Source organism: Pelodiscus sinensis, chromosome 2 (genome assembly GCF_052426305.1).
Source record: "Pelodiscus sinensis isolate ZL-2025 chromosome 2, ASM5242630v1, whole genome shotgun sequence".
In the NCBI taxonomy this organism is placed as follows: domain Eukaryota; kingdom Metazoa; phylum Chordata; order Testudines; family Trionychidae; genus Pelodiscus; species Pelodiscus sinensis.
The window spans coordinates 223,097,169-223,113,378 of NC_143053.1; the positions used below are offsets into that span (position 1 = coordinate 223,097,169).

Consider the following 16,210-nt stretch of genomic DNA (forward strand, 5'->3'; position numbering starts at 1 on the left):
CCACAGCCTCAAGGAACTCAATCTTCCTTCAGGTGGGCTGTGCAGCCTCATTCCCTCCTAAGGCAAGAGAGGGCAAGAGAGCCTTAACGGGCTAGATGCAGCCCCCCAAACACGTTGATCTGGCCCCTGGATGTCCTGCCACTCCCTCACCCCAGGCCAATCAGCACCTAGGGATGGGGGAGCGTGCGAAGTCTCCTCCCTCACCAAGCACCACATGCCCCTTGCAGGGCGGGGGCAGGGAGCGTGAGACTTCACACGCTTCCCTCCCCCCAGTCCCTGATTGACATGGATACTTGGGGAGCACGAGAAGTTTCCTCCCTCTGCTAGGGGCATAGTTGCCTAGAGGGAACGCTGCCAGGTGGCAGTTTTCTTGGGGAGGGGGCGCGGGACAAAGACTTCATGTGCTCCCCCATCCCCAGGCCAATCAGGGTCTGTGGGCAGGGGAGCATGGAAGTTTCCTGGCCCTGCCCTTTCCATGGCAGCCCGGGACCACTTCAAAAATTTGTGAAGTGGCCCCCTTATAAAATTGTTGCCCACCGTGTCCTAAAACCTGGTCAAAGCGCTTAGGTTGAATTTAGCTGAATTAGGTCAATTATCTAAACAATGAGTCCCTACTACCAAGCCCATTCCATCATCTTTAAGGGATGCTAAAGTTGATTTTGGTACTCCTGCTTTTCATGAGGACTCACACTAAATTCGAGCTTGCATGGTGAACTATATGATAGTGTAGATGTAGCATTGCAAAAGTTGTTGCTCTTTGGTCTCCAAAGAGGCATCCGACTGTGCCCTGCTGTGACCACTCTGGCTTGTGAGTACTGCTCTGCAGATGATTAGGAGAAGCCCTCAGAAAATTTGCATTTAATTTCCTTTGTGGACAGTGAGGCGAGCACACTGCAGAGCAGGCAGCACACCCGAACTGCACTCCTGGCCATGAGTTCCATGAGTTAATGTCCCATGAGCTCCAGTTCCCAGACGAGCACCAGCATGAAGTGTGAAGGAGCTCTTGAACCTCATTGAGGCATGGGGAGAGAAAAAATTTTTCTCTGAGCTCTGAACCAGCAAAAGAAATGCCAATATCTATGCGAAGCTAGCCAAGTGCCTGGTGGAGAAAGGACACTTCAGGGACACCCAGCAGTGCTTAGTGAAAATAAAGGAGCTGAGGCAGTCTTACCAAAAGACAAAGCAGGCAAATGGATAATCTGGAGCATCACTGCAAACCCTGATGCTTCTACGAGCAGCTGCATTTGATCCTAGGGAGGGATCCAATCAGCTTCCCAAGCCAGACCATGGAATCCTCCCAAGACACTCGCCAAAAGTGATGGAGAAGAAGGAGAATGGTCAGCAAGCGAGCAGCAAGAGCCAAGAACTTTTTAGAACCTTGGATCTTGATTACCAGAGGAAGGGGTTATTCCGCTTGTGTTTAAAAAGAGCAATAAAGGTGAATGTAGCATCCTTAGAAGTATTACTCTCTTGTTCCTTTGAAGAGCATTTGATTCCTTGTTAACATCTCAAATCAACTATGCACTTTGGAGCAAATGCCAGGATAGTCACTGCAGTTTTAGATCTGATCATTCCATTGTTGACAAGATCTTTACCTTGAGATAGCTTTTTGAGGAGATGTTTGACTTTGAGAAACCACGAGCTTCTCTTTTTATAGACTTTCATCCAACTTTCAGTTCAATTCAAAGCAAGTTTGTGGGACCTGATGAGGCATCTCATCATCTCTGGTAAGACAGAGTCACTGGCAGAAGAGCTCTATAATGGGATGGTAAGCTGCATTTGAGTCAATGGCTAATGCAAAGAGTGGCGTTCCATATCCGCAGGAATTCAGCTATGCAGTTTTCTGCCGCTATTGTTGTGGCTGATGGATAAGCTTGAGAAGGCCGCTGTTGGCATTGAACTGATGGTGACTCTGTTTCAAAATCTTGAATGTGTCAGTGACATTGTCTTATTGTCTCAGTTTGCTGAATCATTACAGCTGATGGGCAATCTGATCAGGCAAGAAGTGGCATTCATTGACCTGCTTATTAGTCGGTAAAATAAAGTCCCTGACCATTCCCATCAAACAGCCACTAGCTCCTGATTACAATAAGATCGGAGATTAACCTGTCCAGATGGGCTGTCAAACAGATGACAGCTGTCAAATATTTCATAAGCATCATAGACAATCCTGGAGGATGCTGTAAGAATGTGGATACTCATAAAGCAACTGCCCTTTCCCAGGCTGTTCAGTGGTTTTTATGGGAATATCATATCATCAAACTTGCTACAAAGCCATGGATCTAATGTACTATACCTCTGTGTTGTGGAAATGAGAGTTAGTGCCAAGGAAAGCTGAGGTACACCAGATTGACAGTTTTGATTAATGTTGTCTCGGTCAGCTGTTACATATCAAGAGGCAGAACATGATTAGAAATGGGAATAGTGTAAGTCAAACTTTAGCAACCTCCTCCTCCAGCACTGGTTCAGTTTCTCCTGGCTTTCTTGGTATGAAAAGAATAAAATGGAAGATCAATAAATTCTGAAGTGTGTGTACCAGGGAATGTCTCCACATAAGCAGCTATCTCTTGAGTATAGAACAGACTGGTGGTGTGATATGATTGCTAGTGGTGGACATACAGCCTTAAGCACCTTGCTATAGTTTGATCTGGAGGCACTCAGTGTGCAAGGAAGTCACTTCCTTTTAGATTTGCCATGATCATAATCACATCTCTGTATATGATGTTTTATTCATTGTAGTGTCCAGACCACAAGGGCTAGAATATTGTGTATACTATTTGAATTTGACACAGTTAACATGTCCTTGCTGAGAGATGTCATAAATGATTACAGTGTTGTGCTGAACAGGTCAATTTGTTCCCTGTTAATTGCAGGGTCAGTGCTTGTAAGTGGAGAAGTGCAATCCTAGTTTGTTCTGTGCAGTGTTTTGATGAAGCTCATAAATAGAACTGGGCCTGAATTTTACTACCAGGTCTGAATTCAGGATATGAACAATCCTGCATTTTGGAGGGACGGAATTTGGTGTTTAAGCTCTACCCATAAAGCAGAACTGAATTGAAACGACAAAACATGTTTTGAAGCAAGATTCTGGGTCTGGATCTTAGCTTTTGGTTCTGGCCTAAGCCACTTGCATCAGACTGCAATATTAAATTTCCTGTGGTGCCTACCAGACACCTCCCTGTTTGAACAGAATCTCAGTCAAAACTCTTAATGAGACAAGGAGCTTTAGTACATTATAAAAACTATTCAGTTTTAATATTAATAAAACTAGTATCTGTTATTAGCTAACTACAAGCAAACAAAAACATGCTAAATTCAGTTCTTGGGGTGCTACCATTGCACAGGGTGATGTATTTCTACTGAAGAGGAAGAGAATTTCTCATTGTGTTCCTTTGTAGATATTATTGAGAAAACTGCACCAGAGTATCACCATTCCAGAGCACTTCTAAATGCTGAATAGTATTGATGTGCCTCACAGTACTAAATTGAGTAATAGCTCTTTACAGTCATCCCACCTTCATTTTATTCAGACTCTTGATCTTTAAAGGGCTTAGATTAAAACATAATCATTTTAAAGTACCTGGCATTATGCTTTCTCTCAATTGTGGTCAAATATGTAAATGGTGGATTTGGCAAGAGATACTGCTGTCTAAGGGGCTGATCCTGAAAATATATAACATTAACCTTCTGAGTAATCCCATTGAATTTACTGGCACTACACAAATGAGCAAGGACCATGTACTGAGGTCTGTAGAATAAAGGCTTGATCATAAAATCAATGGTAAAACGCCCTTTTACTTTGGTGGTGCATGATCCAGTACTCAGTGAGAGTAAAGGAACATTTTTTTGGTTAATCCCATTTTATTAAACATTTTTTTTAATTTCATCAAACTACTTATTTGAAAGATTTTTTTCCCCTGTAACCAACTACATTTTATCCCTAATAATCTTCACATTATGTTCAAGTATTTTGTATATAAAACTTTATAAATTTTGAATATGACACAGACTGACATTTCAATGATAAAAATGAGAAGTGGAAAGGATAGCCGTATGGTTAAAACACAGAGCAAGACTTTTGCTGGGAATCTGAGTTCTGGTTCTAACTCTGCCATAGAATCCCCGAATAATCTCTGGCATGCTGATAACTTTGTACCTTAGTTTCCCTCTCTGCAAAACTGAAACAAGAATATCTTATAAGTGTATTGTGAGAACAAATGCATTAATGTTTGTTTAGTGCTTTGAGGTTTTTGGGTTAAAGCACTATAAAATAGTCAAATTCATTATATATTTCATTGTTATACAGTGGCAACATTCATGAACGAAAATGTGCAGTACATCTTAGTTCACTACCTGCATAACTTTTGTAACATAGATACATTTTTCCATAGAAGTGCCTGTCACTGTTACTAAGATTAACTTCTCTCTGAAATGAAATTTCTTCTAAAATCATGAATGCTTCTCCCTACTTCCTCTCCTAGGATATGTCTACACTACAAAGTTAATTCGAACTAACGGACGTTAGTTCGAATTAACTTTGATAAGCGCTACACTAGCGCTCTGCTAGTTTGAACTTAATTCGAACTAGTGGAGCGCTTAGTTCGAACTAGGTAAACCTCATTCCACGAGGACTAACGCCTAGTTCGAACTTACAAGTTCGAACTAAGGGCTGTGTAGCCGGGCCGCCAGAGGCCACCACCGCAGCAGGGAGCAGGTCCGCTGCAAGATAAAGGACCTGCGGCAGTCCTACTCCCGGGCCTGCCTGCCAGGGGCTGACCCGGAAGCCTGCCCCCACTTTCTGACTCTGGACCGCATCCTGGGGGCTCATGCTGTTCCTGCCCCCCGGGTGGTGATTGACCCCGGGGCAGAGGGACCACTCCCTGACACCGAGGAGGAGGACGCCAAGAGCCAGGAGCCTGGCAGCAGCCTGCCCAGGACCCCCGAGGCACCACACTGAGTCGTCTGAGGCCGGGGAGGCCTCCACATGTGAGTACCATCATGCTCCCCTTAGGTGTACGGGGGGCTGGGGGAGAGGGAGCCCAGGGACCGTGCGCCTGGGCCTTGCCCACCATGGAGCAGCAGCTGGGTGTCATGCAGGGGCCCTGGCCTTGCAGAGGGGGGCTGGGTTTCACCCACCTGGGCCCCAGGAAGAATTGACCGCTGCTCTTGTTTCACCACAGCCGCAGCACCTGGGCCTGCAGGGCGAACCACCCCACCTGCAGCAGCCGCCCGCGCCCGGGCCAGCAGGAGAGCCAGGAACCAGGAGGAGTACCAGCGGTGGCACCTACGCTTCCTGGATCACCAGCTCTGCACCCAGGACCACTGGGTCCAGGAGGACTTTCGGCTGCGCCAGCGGAGCTTGGAGGTGCTGGAGAAGCAGGGCCGTGCCCTCAGAGGCCACCTCCAGAGCCTCCTCGACTGGTTCCCGCTTCCTCCTGCTCCTCCCCCTGCTCCCCCTGCTCCTGCTTCCTCCGCAGCCCCCGTCCCTCCTGCCCCAACCTCTACATCCATTCCTCCCCGATGCTCCCTCACCCGCAGTGTCGCAAGACAGGAGAGGCAGCCGGACCCCCACCCCTGAGCTTTCCTTTCCCTTCCTCCCTTCCACCCCCTTCCAGCTCCCTCGTCCTAGGTTACCCCCTCCCCTCTCCCACCCTCACTCCTCCGTCCCCCCACCCCACTTATGTTACATAAAAAGAGATGTTGTTTGCCAAAACAGGTGTCTTTATTTGACATTAGGAAGGGTGGTTAGGAAGGGGATAGGGGAAGAGGGGGAGGGTGGAAGAAGGCCCCAGTGGGGCATGTAGGGAGAGTTCAGTCCTCCTCCTCCACCACCTGGAAGCTCTCCCACAGGGCTTCCCGGATCCGGACGGCCTCCTGGTGGACTTCCCGGACAGCGGTGGTGCGGGGCTGAGCGTAGTGGCAGGAAAGCCTCTCCCTTTCTCTCACACAAATTGTGCAGCACAGAACATGCTGCCACTACAGGAGGTATATTGTGCTCGGCGAGGTCCAGGCGGGTGAGAAGGCATCGAAAGCGGGCTTTCAGTTGCCCGAAGGCCCCCTCCACCACGATGCGGGCCCTGGTGAGCCTGGCATTGAAGGCCTGGCGGGAGGGATTGAGGTGCCCTGTGTAGGGCTTCATCAGCCATGGCTGTAGAGAGTAGGCGGCATCCCCCACCAGGCAGACGGGCATGTCCACGTCCCCGACCCTGATGTGGCGGTCAGGGAAGAAGGTCCCGGCATGCAGCCTCTGGCACACGGAGTTGCTGTACACCCGTGCGTCGTGTGCCTTGCCAGATCAGCCCACATTAATGTCTGTGTACTGTCCCCGGTGGTCACACACGGCCTGCAGGATCACGGAGAAGTACCCCTTTTGGTTGACGTACCAGGAGGCCTGGTGTTCCGGGGCACAGATGGGGATGTGCGTCCCATCGATGGCCCCCCCCCCCACAGTTGGGGAAGCCCAGGGCACCGAAGCCCCGGATGATGGCATCCAGGTCGGCGAGGCAGACCACCCTGCGGAGCAGCACCCGGTTGATGGCCCTGACCACCTGCGGGGAGAGACAGCAAAGCGCGAATCAGTGGGGCGCCCAGGTGGCTGGGAGTGTTCGTGCCCTGGCAGTGCCCCGTGCCCCACTCCTGGAAGCAACCCCCCCGGGCTGCGTGTAGTATGGCCGGGAGAGAACGGTTCGGGGCACTTTCGCCTCCTCCCTCCCCCACCCCTTTTTCCCTGGGGCGGCCCATCCCCTCCTTGCAACCCCCTTTCCCCCAGTCCAGTGGCCGATGAGTGCCATACCTGCATGAGCACTGCTCCGACGGTGGATCTCCCCATGCCGAACTGGTTCCCGATGGATCGGTAGCTGTCCGGCGTGGAGAGCTTCCAGAGGGCGATGGCCACACGCTTCTGGAGGGGGATGGCAGGCCTCAGGCGAGTGTCCCTTCTGTGCAGGGCAGGGGCGAGCCACTCGCAGAGCTCCAGGAAGGTGTCCCTCCTCTTCCTGAAATTCTGGGTCCACTGTCGGTCTTCCCAGCGCTCCAGGACGATGCGGTCCCATCAGTCGCTGCTGGTGTCCAACGCCAGATGCGGCAGGGCACGCCGGCATTCGGGCGCCGCCGCGGCTCCTCCATGGCCCCCAGGGCGGCCAGGCGGAGAGGCAGGGGGCTGATGTGCACCAGGTGGTGCCAGGCAGCCTCCAGCCATTGCTGGCAGGCTTGCAGCAGCAAGTCCAGAAAGTGCACCAGAAGGTGCAGGGCGAACTCTGGCTCCATGTTGCCACCTGCGGCAGTGTCCCCGAAGGGAAGCACCGACACAGACGGGCATAGAGACCAACACTTTGCTGTCCCTCGGCGAGGTTGGCAAGCAAGCGGAAAAGCTGAGAACCAGCTGTCCGGGGGGGTGGGTCCCTTTAAGCACGAGCCTCAGACAGCAGCCACACAACTCAACTACTGACCTGATGCCCTGCCAGAACCGGTTTCAGGTGCCCTTAAATGCGCCCCTGCGTCCAATCAGTGTGGACGCGCTAGTTCGAATTAGCAAAACGCTAATTCGAACTAGTTTTTAGGCCTAGCTGCGCTAGTTCGAATTAGCTTAGTTCGAATTAACTAATTCGAACTAAGTTCGTTTGAATTAGCGCTGTAGTGTAGACATACCCCTAGATAGGTTGCCTGATCTTGAACTTCTCACTCTAAAAATTCAAACTTCCTCTATAACTTTGAAATGCTTTTGATACACATCTCAATCATGTTTTGATACTTTTATTTTTCTTTTAATTAACATGACTGATTTTTATAGATCATCATATAGCTCTAGTTTCTGAAAATCTTTCAGCTTTGTTGCACACTTCTGTAGTTTTTTCCAAGTTTGTTTAAAGTGTGTTATAAGATATTATGAGCTGAGTGAATAACATTTTTTATTTGGTGGCCAAACAAAAAATATTTGAAAGTCAGGTTTTTCTTCATTACCCTCACATTTTTAAAGAAATATATAACTAGATTATACCTAGAAAATGCATTTCTAAACAAAAAGTTGAAAAGCATTTGTTTTGAATTCACCAAAAATTTTTAAAAAAACATTTTGGGTCAACTCCGCACTGTATATTTTTAGCAAATAAAAATTGCACAGCGTTATGTAATATACAACAAAAATAGCAAAATCCCATCACTTGAAACCCCAATGTAATATTCATCTCTGAAATGGAGCAAGGTTGAATAAGGCTTTCAAGTGGAACTATGCAAACTACAGATTTTTTGTTTGATAGTGGAATTGGAAAGTTGGAAAAAATATTTTGGATTGACACAACATTTTAAAAAAATTATTTTGTGAACTCAAAGATCAAGGAAGAAAATTGTTTGGGGTCAAATGAGACAAATATTTTGTTTCCTTGTTGAGGTTTTAAACCTTTATTTAGTAATATACTGAAGTAAATTTTGAAATAAAAGGTAATTTTGAATTAAAGTCAAAGATTTTATTTTTATAAATGTAAAAAATGTTTTGATTTTTTTTCAAAGACATTTTTAACTACAACAGATTTTGTGAATTTGTGTCAAATTTGCCAGTGTTTCAGTTGCCCTCTATCTACTTTTTTTCTTTACCTAGCATTACTTGTAAAGCCATTAAAATGCATACAAATGTTAACACTTTGCCACGGTAACATATTATTTATTTGTGTTTTGATAGCATCAAGAAGTCTGTTTAGACTCAAGTAGTATATTAGGAAAAGTGTGTTTCTGTGTCTTCTGTAATTCAGTATATACTATTAGTTCCAAAGCCTGCACAATGCATTTTGGAGGGAAGTTAAAAGCTTTCTTTTCCAATGAAATGGGGATGATGGCCTAATGGATAAGACATGAGACTGGGAGTTAGGAGACCTCACTTTTATATCTCTATTACTAATGACCTGTGTGTCCCATCTTTTATCTTTTTTGTCTATTTATGCTGTAAGGTCTCTGGGAAGGAATTGTCTCTTGCCATGTGTTACTGTGACAGTGATTTGGTCTCAAGTCTCAGTGCTTGTTGCTTTTCTTAAATCCCAGCTCTCAGAGTTATTTGATAATCTTGGAAGGCCTGGTTAAGGTACCAGCTGGTTAACCTAAAAGTTCACAAGAAGGCTTTATTAGTAGTAGTAATACTGTAGTACCTTGAAGTCCTAGTAATGAACCAGTATGGTTCCTGCCTCAAGGACAGGCCGGCTGGCAGGGGGACAAAGGGGTCAATTGCCCTGGGGCCCAGTGCTTCAAATGTAATAGGGACTGTTAGCCCCTTACTAAAACTCAGTGGGACTTTTTCATTGGCCAGATCCCAGTACCAAGAGGTGAAGGGTCCATGAGACTGACAGACCCCAGGGACAATTGGAAGAAGCCAACACTACAGGTCAGCCTGATGGACAGGTTGGACAGGCCAGTGAGGGAATTAGAAGACCAGGTCCTGTCCTCCGTGTGTGCTGGGATTTTCTGGGCCTGAGTCAAAGGGGCAGAGAGCTAAGAAGAGTAGCAAGGGGTCTAGGCTGTACTGAGGAACAGACCTGCAGTGACAGAGCCTGAGGCCCATTCAGCCCACAGAGCGCAGACCCTGTGCTAAGAGGCAGACTGCAGTGACAGAGCCAGACACGCACAGCCCAAAGAGTGCAAGCTACGCTGAGAGACAGACCTGTAGTGACAGAGCCAGACACGCACAGCCCAAGGAGTGCAAGCTACGCTGAGAGGCAGACCTACAGTGACCAGAGTCAAAGGGGTCAGAGGAGCAACGCAAGGCGCTGGAGGCTGGCAAAGAGACATAGTCTGCAGCTGGGTGTGGTGAGCAGCTGGGACCAGCAAAGGGGGGAAAAGAGGCTCTGGGCAGGGAGACACCATTAGCCAAGAGGTGCTGCAGGCCATACTTGGAGACGGATTGTAACTCCAACTGGGAGAGGGTCCCAGCCACTTAGAGCCTGAAGTCGTGTGGTCACTGCCAGAGCAAGCATGTCCAAACGGCAGTTCCCCCTGCAGCACAGCCAGGGCCTAAGAGAGAGCCCTGGGACCTATAAGGAACAGACTGTGAACTGTCCTTACACTCTGCAGACTGCTGTTTGTGATGTCCCTGTGCTACAGAGCAGGGCGATGTATTCTCTTTTAACCTTTCTCATTTTTTCCTTATTCTTTTCTTTTTAATCAGTTGCTGTTTAATAAATTGTATTTGCTTTGAACTGTATATAATGATCACTGGGTCAAGAAAGCATCCACTGTGAAGAGAGCACCCTGGAGTGGGAACACCCTAGCCCCCGCCCTAAGTAACTACAAGGTCGGGAATTAAGCCCCAGGAAACTTGGGCCCAGCCTTGTTGGGATTTCGAGGACTCTGCTACACAAGAGAGGTCAGGGAGACCTTTCGGTAAAAGAAGTGGAAGTGATGACTCAGATCATTTCACTGGGGTAGTATAGAAGCCAGGAAAGTTCCCCACAATAGCGGCACCATTCCCCCGCTTACACAAAGGGGCCCGTGGCTTCAGCCACTACTGTTGCCAAAGTAGCAGCAGTAGCAGCCAGAGCCCCAGACTCTTTAAATGGCTGTCAGAATGCCACACCAGGCAGTATGAGGGGATGGGAAGAGGGTGCCATGCTCTGTGGCTGCCTGCCTTACCCAGGGGTCTGTGAAGGCAGTCATCTCCACTGTTCAAGGAGTTTACAACCCAAGTATTCAAAAAAAATTAGATAGATACAGACCACATAAATAAAGAGACAATAGTGATCAGTCTGATAGGCGTCAGTCTCACCTTTGTTTTCTTTACTTAAATCAGAACTTCAGATAACCAAACTTTTTTGGACCTTTAAAAGTCTGGTTTGAGATTTAGTTGAAGGTTTGAGTCTGTTCTCATTCTGTCCAAGTATGTTCATCCATGCCTAAATGGAATGCATGGTCTACTGCATCTTTTTATGTATTCCATCCCTTTAGTCTTGCATGTGAACCATCTGGGCTTGGAGATTTAGCTGTTTTAGTGTCTTTATTTATCTCTATTGTGTAAGCACCTGTGTCAAAAGTTTGTCTTTGCTGCTGCCCCTTTGGAATATAGAACATAGTCTCATATTTTTTTCTGCAGACCTTGGGGAGGAGAAACTAAAGCAGAAATTGTTTTCCTTAGCCTATTTGTTGCTTCCTCTCTAATTATGTTCCTTCAATACACCTTCAGTCAAATCTACTAAACCCTGATTCCTTGTAGATTTTCAAAATTTGTAATCTTGTCACTTTTCATAATGATTTTCTTAAATCATTCTCTCCTTTGTCATATATGCCATCTCTCTTTTGGCATTAAAAATAAAAATGATACAGAAAACATGAAAATGATGGGTCACATAAAACAGTTCAAGAAAAAGAAATAACACAAGGTTAATATATTTAGCATACCTGAAGTTTTCTGTAACCTTAATTTTCAGGATTCAGCATTTTAATGCCCATAATTTATGGCAATAAACAATAATTCAAGAACACTTTTTCCAAGGAACTTGGAAAAATTTAAGTCTGAACTGTACATTAACTTCTGTATTATGATTAAGTGCAATTGAGTTTTATGGTCAGAAAGACTATAATGTAAATGTGATATTCTCTGTGTGTGATGTCTAGGTTACTATGGGTGTCCACAGTTTTATTTAATTAATTGTATATGAATAAAAACATCTCTGTATAATACAGTTACTCAAACAATTCTCTTTTAAACCGTCTTTTATAAAAAGTATATATTTATTGTAGAATAAAATAACATTTCATGAAATGTAGAATAATTATTTGAATAAGTATACTTAGAAGAATGTTGTTTTGTATTTGTGTGGGTGTGCACGCCATACATACTTGTCAAGATTTCAGTTATTTACCTTTATAATACTCATTTCCCCATTGTCATCTTTCAACTTGCTTGAATTTCCAGATATACTTCATTTAGTATTATATTGTCTTATTTTTTACTCTTTCTCTAAATTAATCCTTATATCTTAGCAAGGAATGAAGTAGAAAGTACTATCAAACTTAACTAGGCTTGGCATAAGGTCTATTCATCAAAGGTCCTACTTTACCAATTTGATGATCTCTTATCATACTTAATAATGCTAAGGTAGATCTTACTTGTAATTGAGGTATTGAGTGGGATTTGCAAGATCTGGGTTCAAATCCTGTTTCTGCCATAGATTTCCTTTGTGATCTTGAGCAAATCATTTAATCTTAGTGCCTCAGGTCACCTTCAGTAAAAAGAAGATAATGCTACTTTCCTCCTAGTTTTTGCCTCTCCTAGACTACAAATTGTACAAATGTGCATACACATGCATATAGTGCCAAGCCCACTGAAGACCTGATCTTTGCTGAGGCTTCTATATGCTACTACAGTGGTTCTCAAACTTTTTGGGCTCCGGATCCCTTTACATGCGTAAAAATTTATGCGGAGCCCCAGCAGTCTACTGATTGTATGTGTTGTACTTATGCGGCACCCCAGCGGTCCACTAATTGTATGTGTTGTACTTATGCGGAGCCCTAGCTGTCCACTGATTGTATGTGTTGTACCTATCGATGTTTCCAGTTTGTCAACCGCGCGAAACCCCTGAAGACATCTCGCGGAGCCCCAGGGCTCCGCGGACCACAGTTTGATAAACATTGTGCTACTGTAATTCACCTAACATCCAGTCCTGTAACCTACCTGTCTTTTTCCTGGATTCTGGCTTGATGTACTGTTGAAAAATTTTGTTTTAAGAGACTTGTTCTTTCCCTTATATTTTGGAAAGTTTTTCCACAGTCTGATTAGTTGGTGGTGATGTTCGGAGACACAAGATTAAATCTCTCTTTCAATATTTCAGCTGCTAAATGTGACTTTGAAACAGACAGCTGTGGCTGGTTTGAGACTGTTAGTGCAGATGCATTTGACTGGGTAAGAAGTTCCAGAAATGTTCTTCCATCTGATTTTCAGAAACAAGCCCCAGAACAGGATCACACCTATAACAAATCCCAAGGTGAGACATAAACAGGTCTTTGATATGCAGATACACATACACAAAACTTCCTGTCATTAAATCAAGAGCAGTAACTTCTGCTGCAGTCTTCTGTATTACAATGGCTCTGTGTATGAAAAGTTCTTGTTTGTTTTTTCCCAATAGGTCATTTTATGTTTGTTCTGAGAAACAGCAGCAACATTTCACAGGTTGCTCAAATACGAAGCCCAAAGTTCAGTCAAGCTGCATCAGGTTGCACAGTGTCTTTCTGGTATGAATTAAGTTTTATTTTGAATTTATGGAACATCTGACATTGCTTCTGTTGGACTGAAATTGAGGTTAGAATTTCCAGTAGCGCACATCTCTCTTGGCAAAATTTATTGCTTTCTTTTACTCTTTGGTCACATAGGATTTGTTGTAACCACTAAGCAACAATAAGCCAAAGCATTTGGAAAAACACACCTGAAACACAGGACCATTTTAGTTTTTGATCTTTTAGACATAATCTTTTAAAATGTTTTTCCTAAAGTAATACGCAGAAATGCCATGATGATTCCAATAAAAGATTTCTACAGCGGATGAGTTAATCTCATAATGTGAAGGGGATTCTACTTGGAATAGCTAACCACACAAAAAGCTAGTGGCTCATCAAGGCAGCTGTGTGATACAAAACTAAGCTGTAAATCTCAGAAGATCGGGCTTTATCATATGACTTAGTAGGGGAAAAAAGTTAAATGCAGGATGATGGGGAGAGTTAATCCAAGATTTCATGTGGAAGTTCAAGGTGGTGCTTATTTTTCAATGTATCGGTTTGTCATTGCTGAAATTTTGTTTACTGATAAAATTCAGAATTGTTTTTCTAAACAATGAGTTCAGTGGAAATTACCTCATCTTCTTATCAAATAATTACGATATTGTCAATTGGAGGGTTGTCTGTTTAGCATATGGGACTAGATATTAAAAGTTCTGGGTCTTATTCCCAGTTCTGCCTTTGGCTTTTGGGTCAGTCACATAATTTCTGTGCATTGAGATGATTAGATGAAGTGGAAAGTGTCATTAATTAGGATGAAGGGAAGACATGTTCTTGCACTCATTATGGCTGTGTCTACACTGCACCCCTTTTCCAGAAAAGGGATGCAGATGCGACAAGTTGGAATTGCAAATGCAGCGGGGATTTAAATTTTCCCCGCTGCATTTGCATAAACATGGCTGCCGCTTTTTTCCAGCTCGGGGCTTTGCCGGAAAAAAGCACCATTCTAGACAGGGATCTTTTGGAAAATAAAGCCTTTTCCGAAAGGTCCCTTATTCTTTTTAAAATCAGGAATAAGGGACCTTTTGGAAAAGGCTTTATTTTCCGAAAGATCCCTGTCTAGACAGGCGCTTTTTTCCGGCAAAGCCCCGAGCCGGAAAAAAGCGGCAGCCATGTTCATGCAAATGCAGCGGGGAAAATTTAAATCCCCGCCGCATTTGCAATTCCGACTTGTCTCATCTGCATCCCTTTTCCGGAAAAGGGGTGCAGTGTAGACACAGCCTATATGTTTTGCTTTCTTTTAATGGAACTTTAAATGTGTCCATTTAATTACATTCATACAATCAATATTTTGCCTTTGTGTTGTTTTCATAGCATATTATAAAGGAGAATTTTAGGTATATAGTTGTAGATTCTAACTTTAATTAAGCATGCTTCCTATATCATAGTCTTAACTTCTGTAGCAATGTCCATGATTCATATGTCAGCCAACTCTGCCAAAGCAGATGAGCTAGTATGTCTGTGGTATGATAATGAGATCAGATACAGAAAGGTATGAATTGCTGCTGTACTTGTTGTAGGTTCTGTGGGCTGACTTAATTCCAGGGGTAATTCAATTAAATGTAGTGGAATTATAACACAGCTGATACTGGCCCAGCATATTTAACATGATTCATCCTCAATGTTTGCACCTTTTGACTTTTCCGCTGCTTTTTTAGGTATTACAATTATGGACAGTCAGTTGGAGCAGCAGAGATGCAATTACATGTTGATGGACTTAAGGACCCTACTGTCCTCTGGCGGATATACTATAATCAAGGCAATCAGTGGTTAAAGGCTTCCATTCAGCTTGGCCGCCTCCGATGGCCCTTCCAGTTATCACTGTATAAAATCAGCCTTGGATTTTATGATGGTGTCACAGCAATTGATGACATAACATTCAAGAACTGTGCTCTTCCATCTCCAGCAGTCAGCTGTGAAGGTCTTGGTCATTTCTGGTGCAGGCACACAAAGGCTTGTATCAACAGTTTATTGGTGTGTGACCTTGTGGATGATTGTGGGGATGGATCCGATGAAGAAAATTGCAGTAAGTACTTTTGATTATGTTCCTTGTCCATTTCAGCCCTGGAAGTTGCACTGCTTAAACTAGGATTGAATTGCTCTGTTGTTGAAATACAACCTTAAAATGATTGACTGGTGCCATGCACACATGATGAGCCCCAGAGGTTAGCTCTTGTAAAACATGAAAATGAATACACACAGACCAATCTTCGTCATTAGAAATATGGCCATAATTCTGTATTTTCTATAAAATATAAAAGCACTACTTGTTCAGAATATAATTCTTAGGGTGGTATTACAATATGTGCATGGTAGGTTTTTTGTTTGTGTGATCTTTCTTAAATTGATGAAGTATGGTGAAGGTCTGCCTATATTTGAATTATTTTATGTCTGAATATTTATGGAGAATAATATCTCTCAATTCTTCATATTATGGAGATAATAGTTCATGGTAGTGACAGTGAGATTAACTATCCCCCTTCCAAAGAAAAACACATAAAACAAAAAAAGCTGCTGTATATTCACATTCATGACATTTACTTTTCAGTATTTCAGAACTCTGCTGCTAATCTCTTTCCATCCATGTGTGCACTCATGAATTTTAAGACAAGAAGAGCAGTAACATATAGCAAAATTAATCAATACCAAATTCATTATCATATCCTGAGGTGACAAAATTCTACACATTACTGTGAGTTATATTAGCAGGAGTGAACTCTTTGCATAGAGGGAGATTTGTAATGGTTTCAACTTTCCAGTGGTTTAATTTTTTCAAATTGCCATTTTTACTTCAAGTGATATCTTATGGAGAGTCTGCTTTATCTCATACACTACATGATCAATTTGTGATCCTGCAACCTCCAGTTCAAGTTAGTCAGGCCAGATAATTTAGAAATGAAGAGGCATCGAATTAAGCTTATCTTTTCTGTGGCATATTCTCACTCTGTGTCTTCTTCATTCT

The 16,210-nt window shown here is 44.1% G+C and overlaps 1 protein-coding gene across 1 annotated transcript in view; it reads left to right on the forward strand.

Moving 5' to 3' along the window:
• Window positions 1–16,210, forward strand: part of MALRD1 (MAM and LDL receptor class A domain containing 1) — a 438,222-nt gene that overhangs the window by 79,204 nt on the left and 342,808 nt on the right. Inside the window, exons 15-18 of the mRNA XM_089776725.1 lie at window positions 1,431–1,438; window positions 12,807–12,959; window positions 13,104–13,209; window positions 14,907–15,274. Coding sequence (XP_089632851.1) covers window positions 1,431–1,438; window positions 12,807–12,959; window positions 13,104–13,209; window positions 14,907–15,274 — 635 coding nt within the window. The remainder of the gene's footprint in view (window positions 1–1,430; window positions 1,439–12,806; window positions 12,960–13,103; window positions 13,210–14,906; window positions 15,275–16,210) is intronic.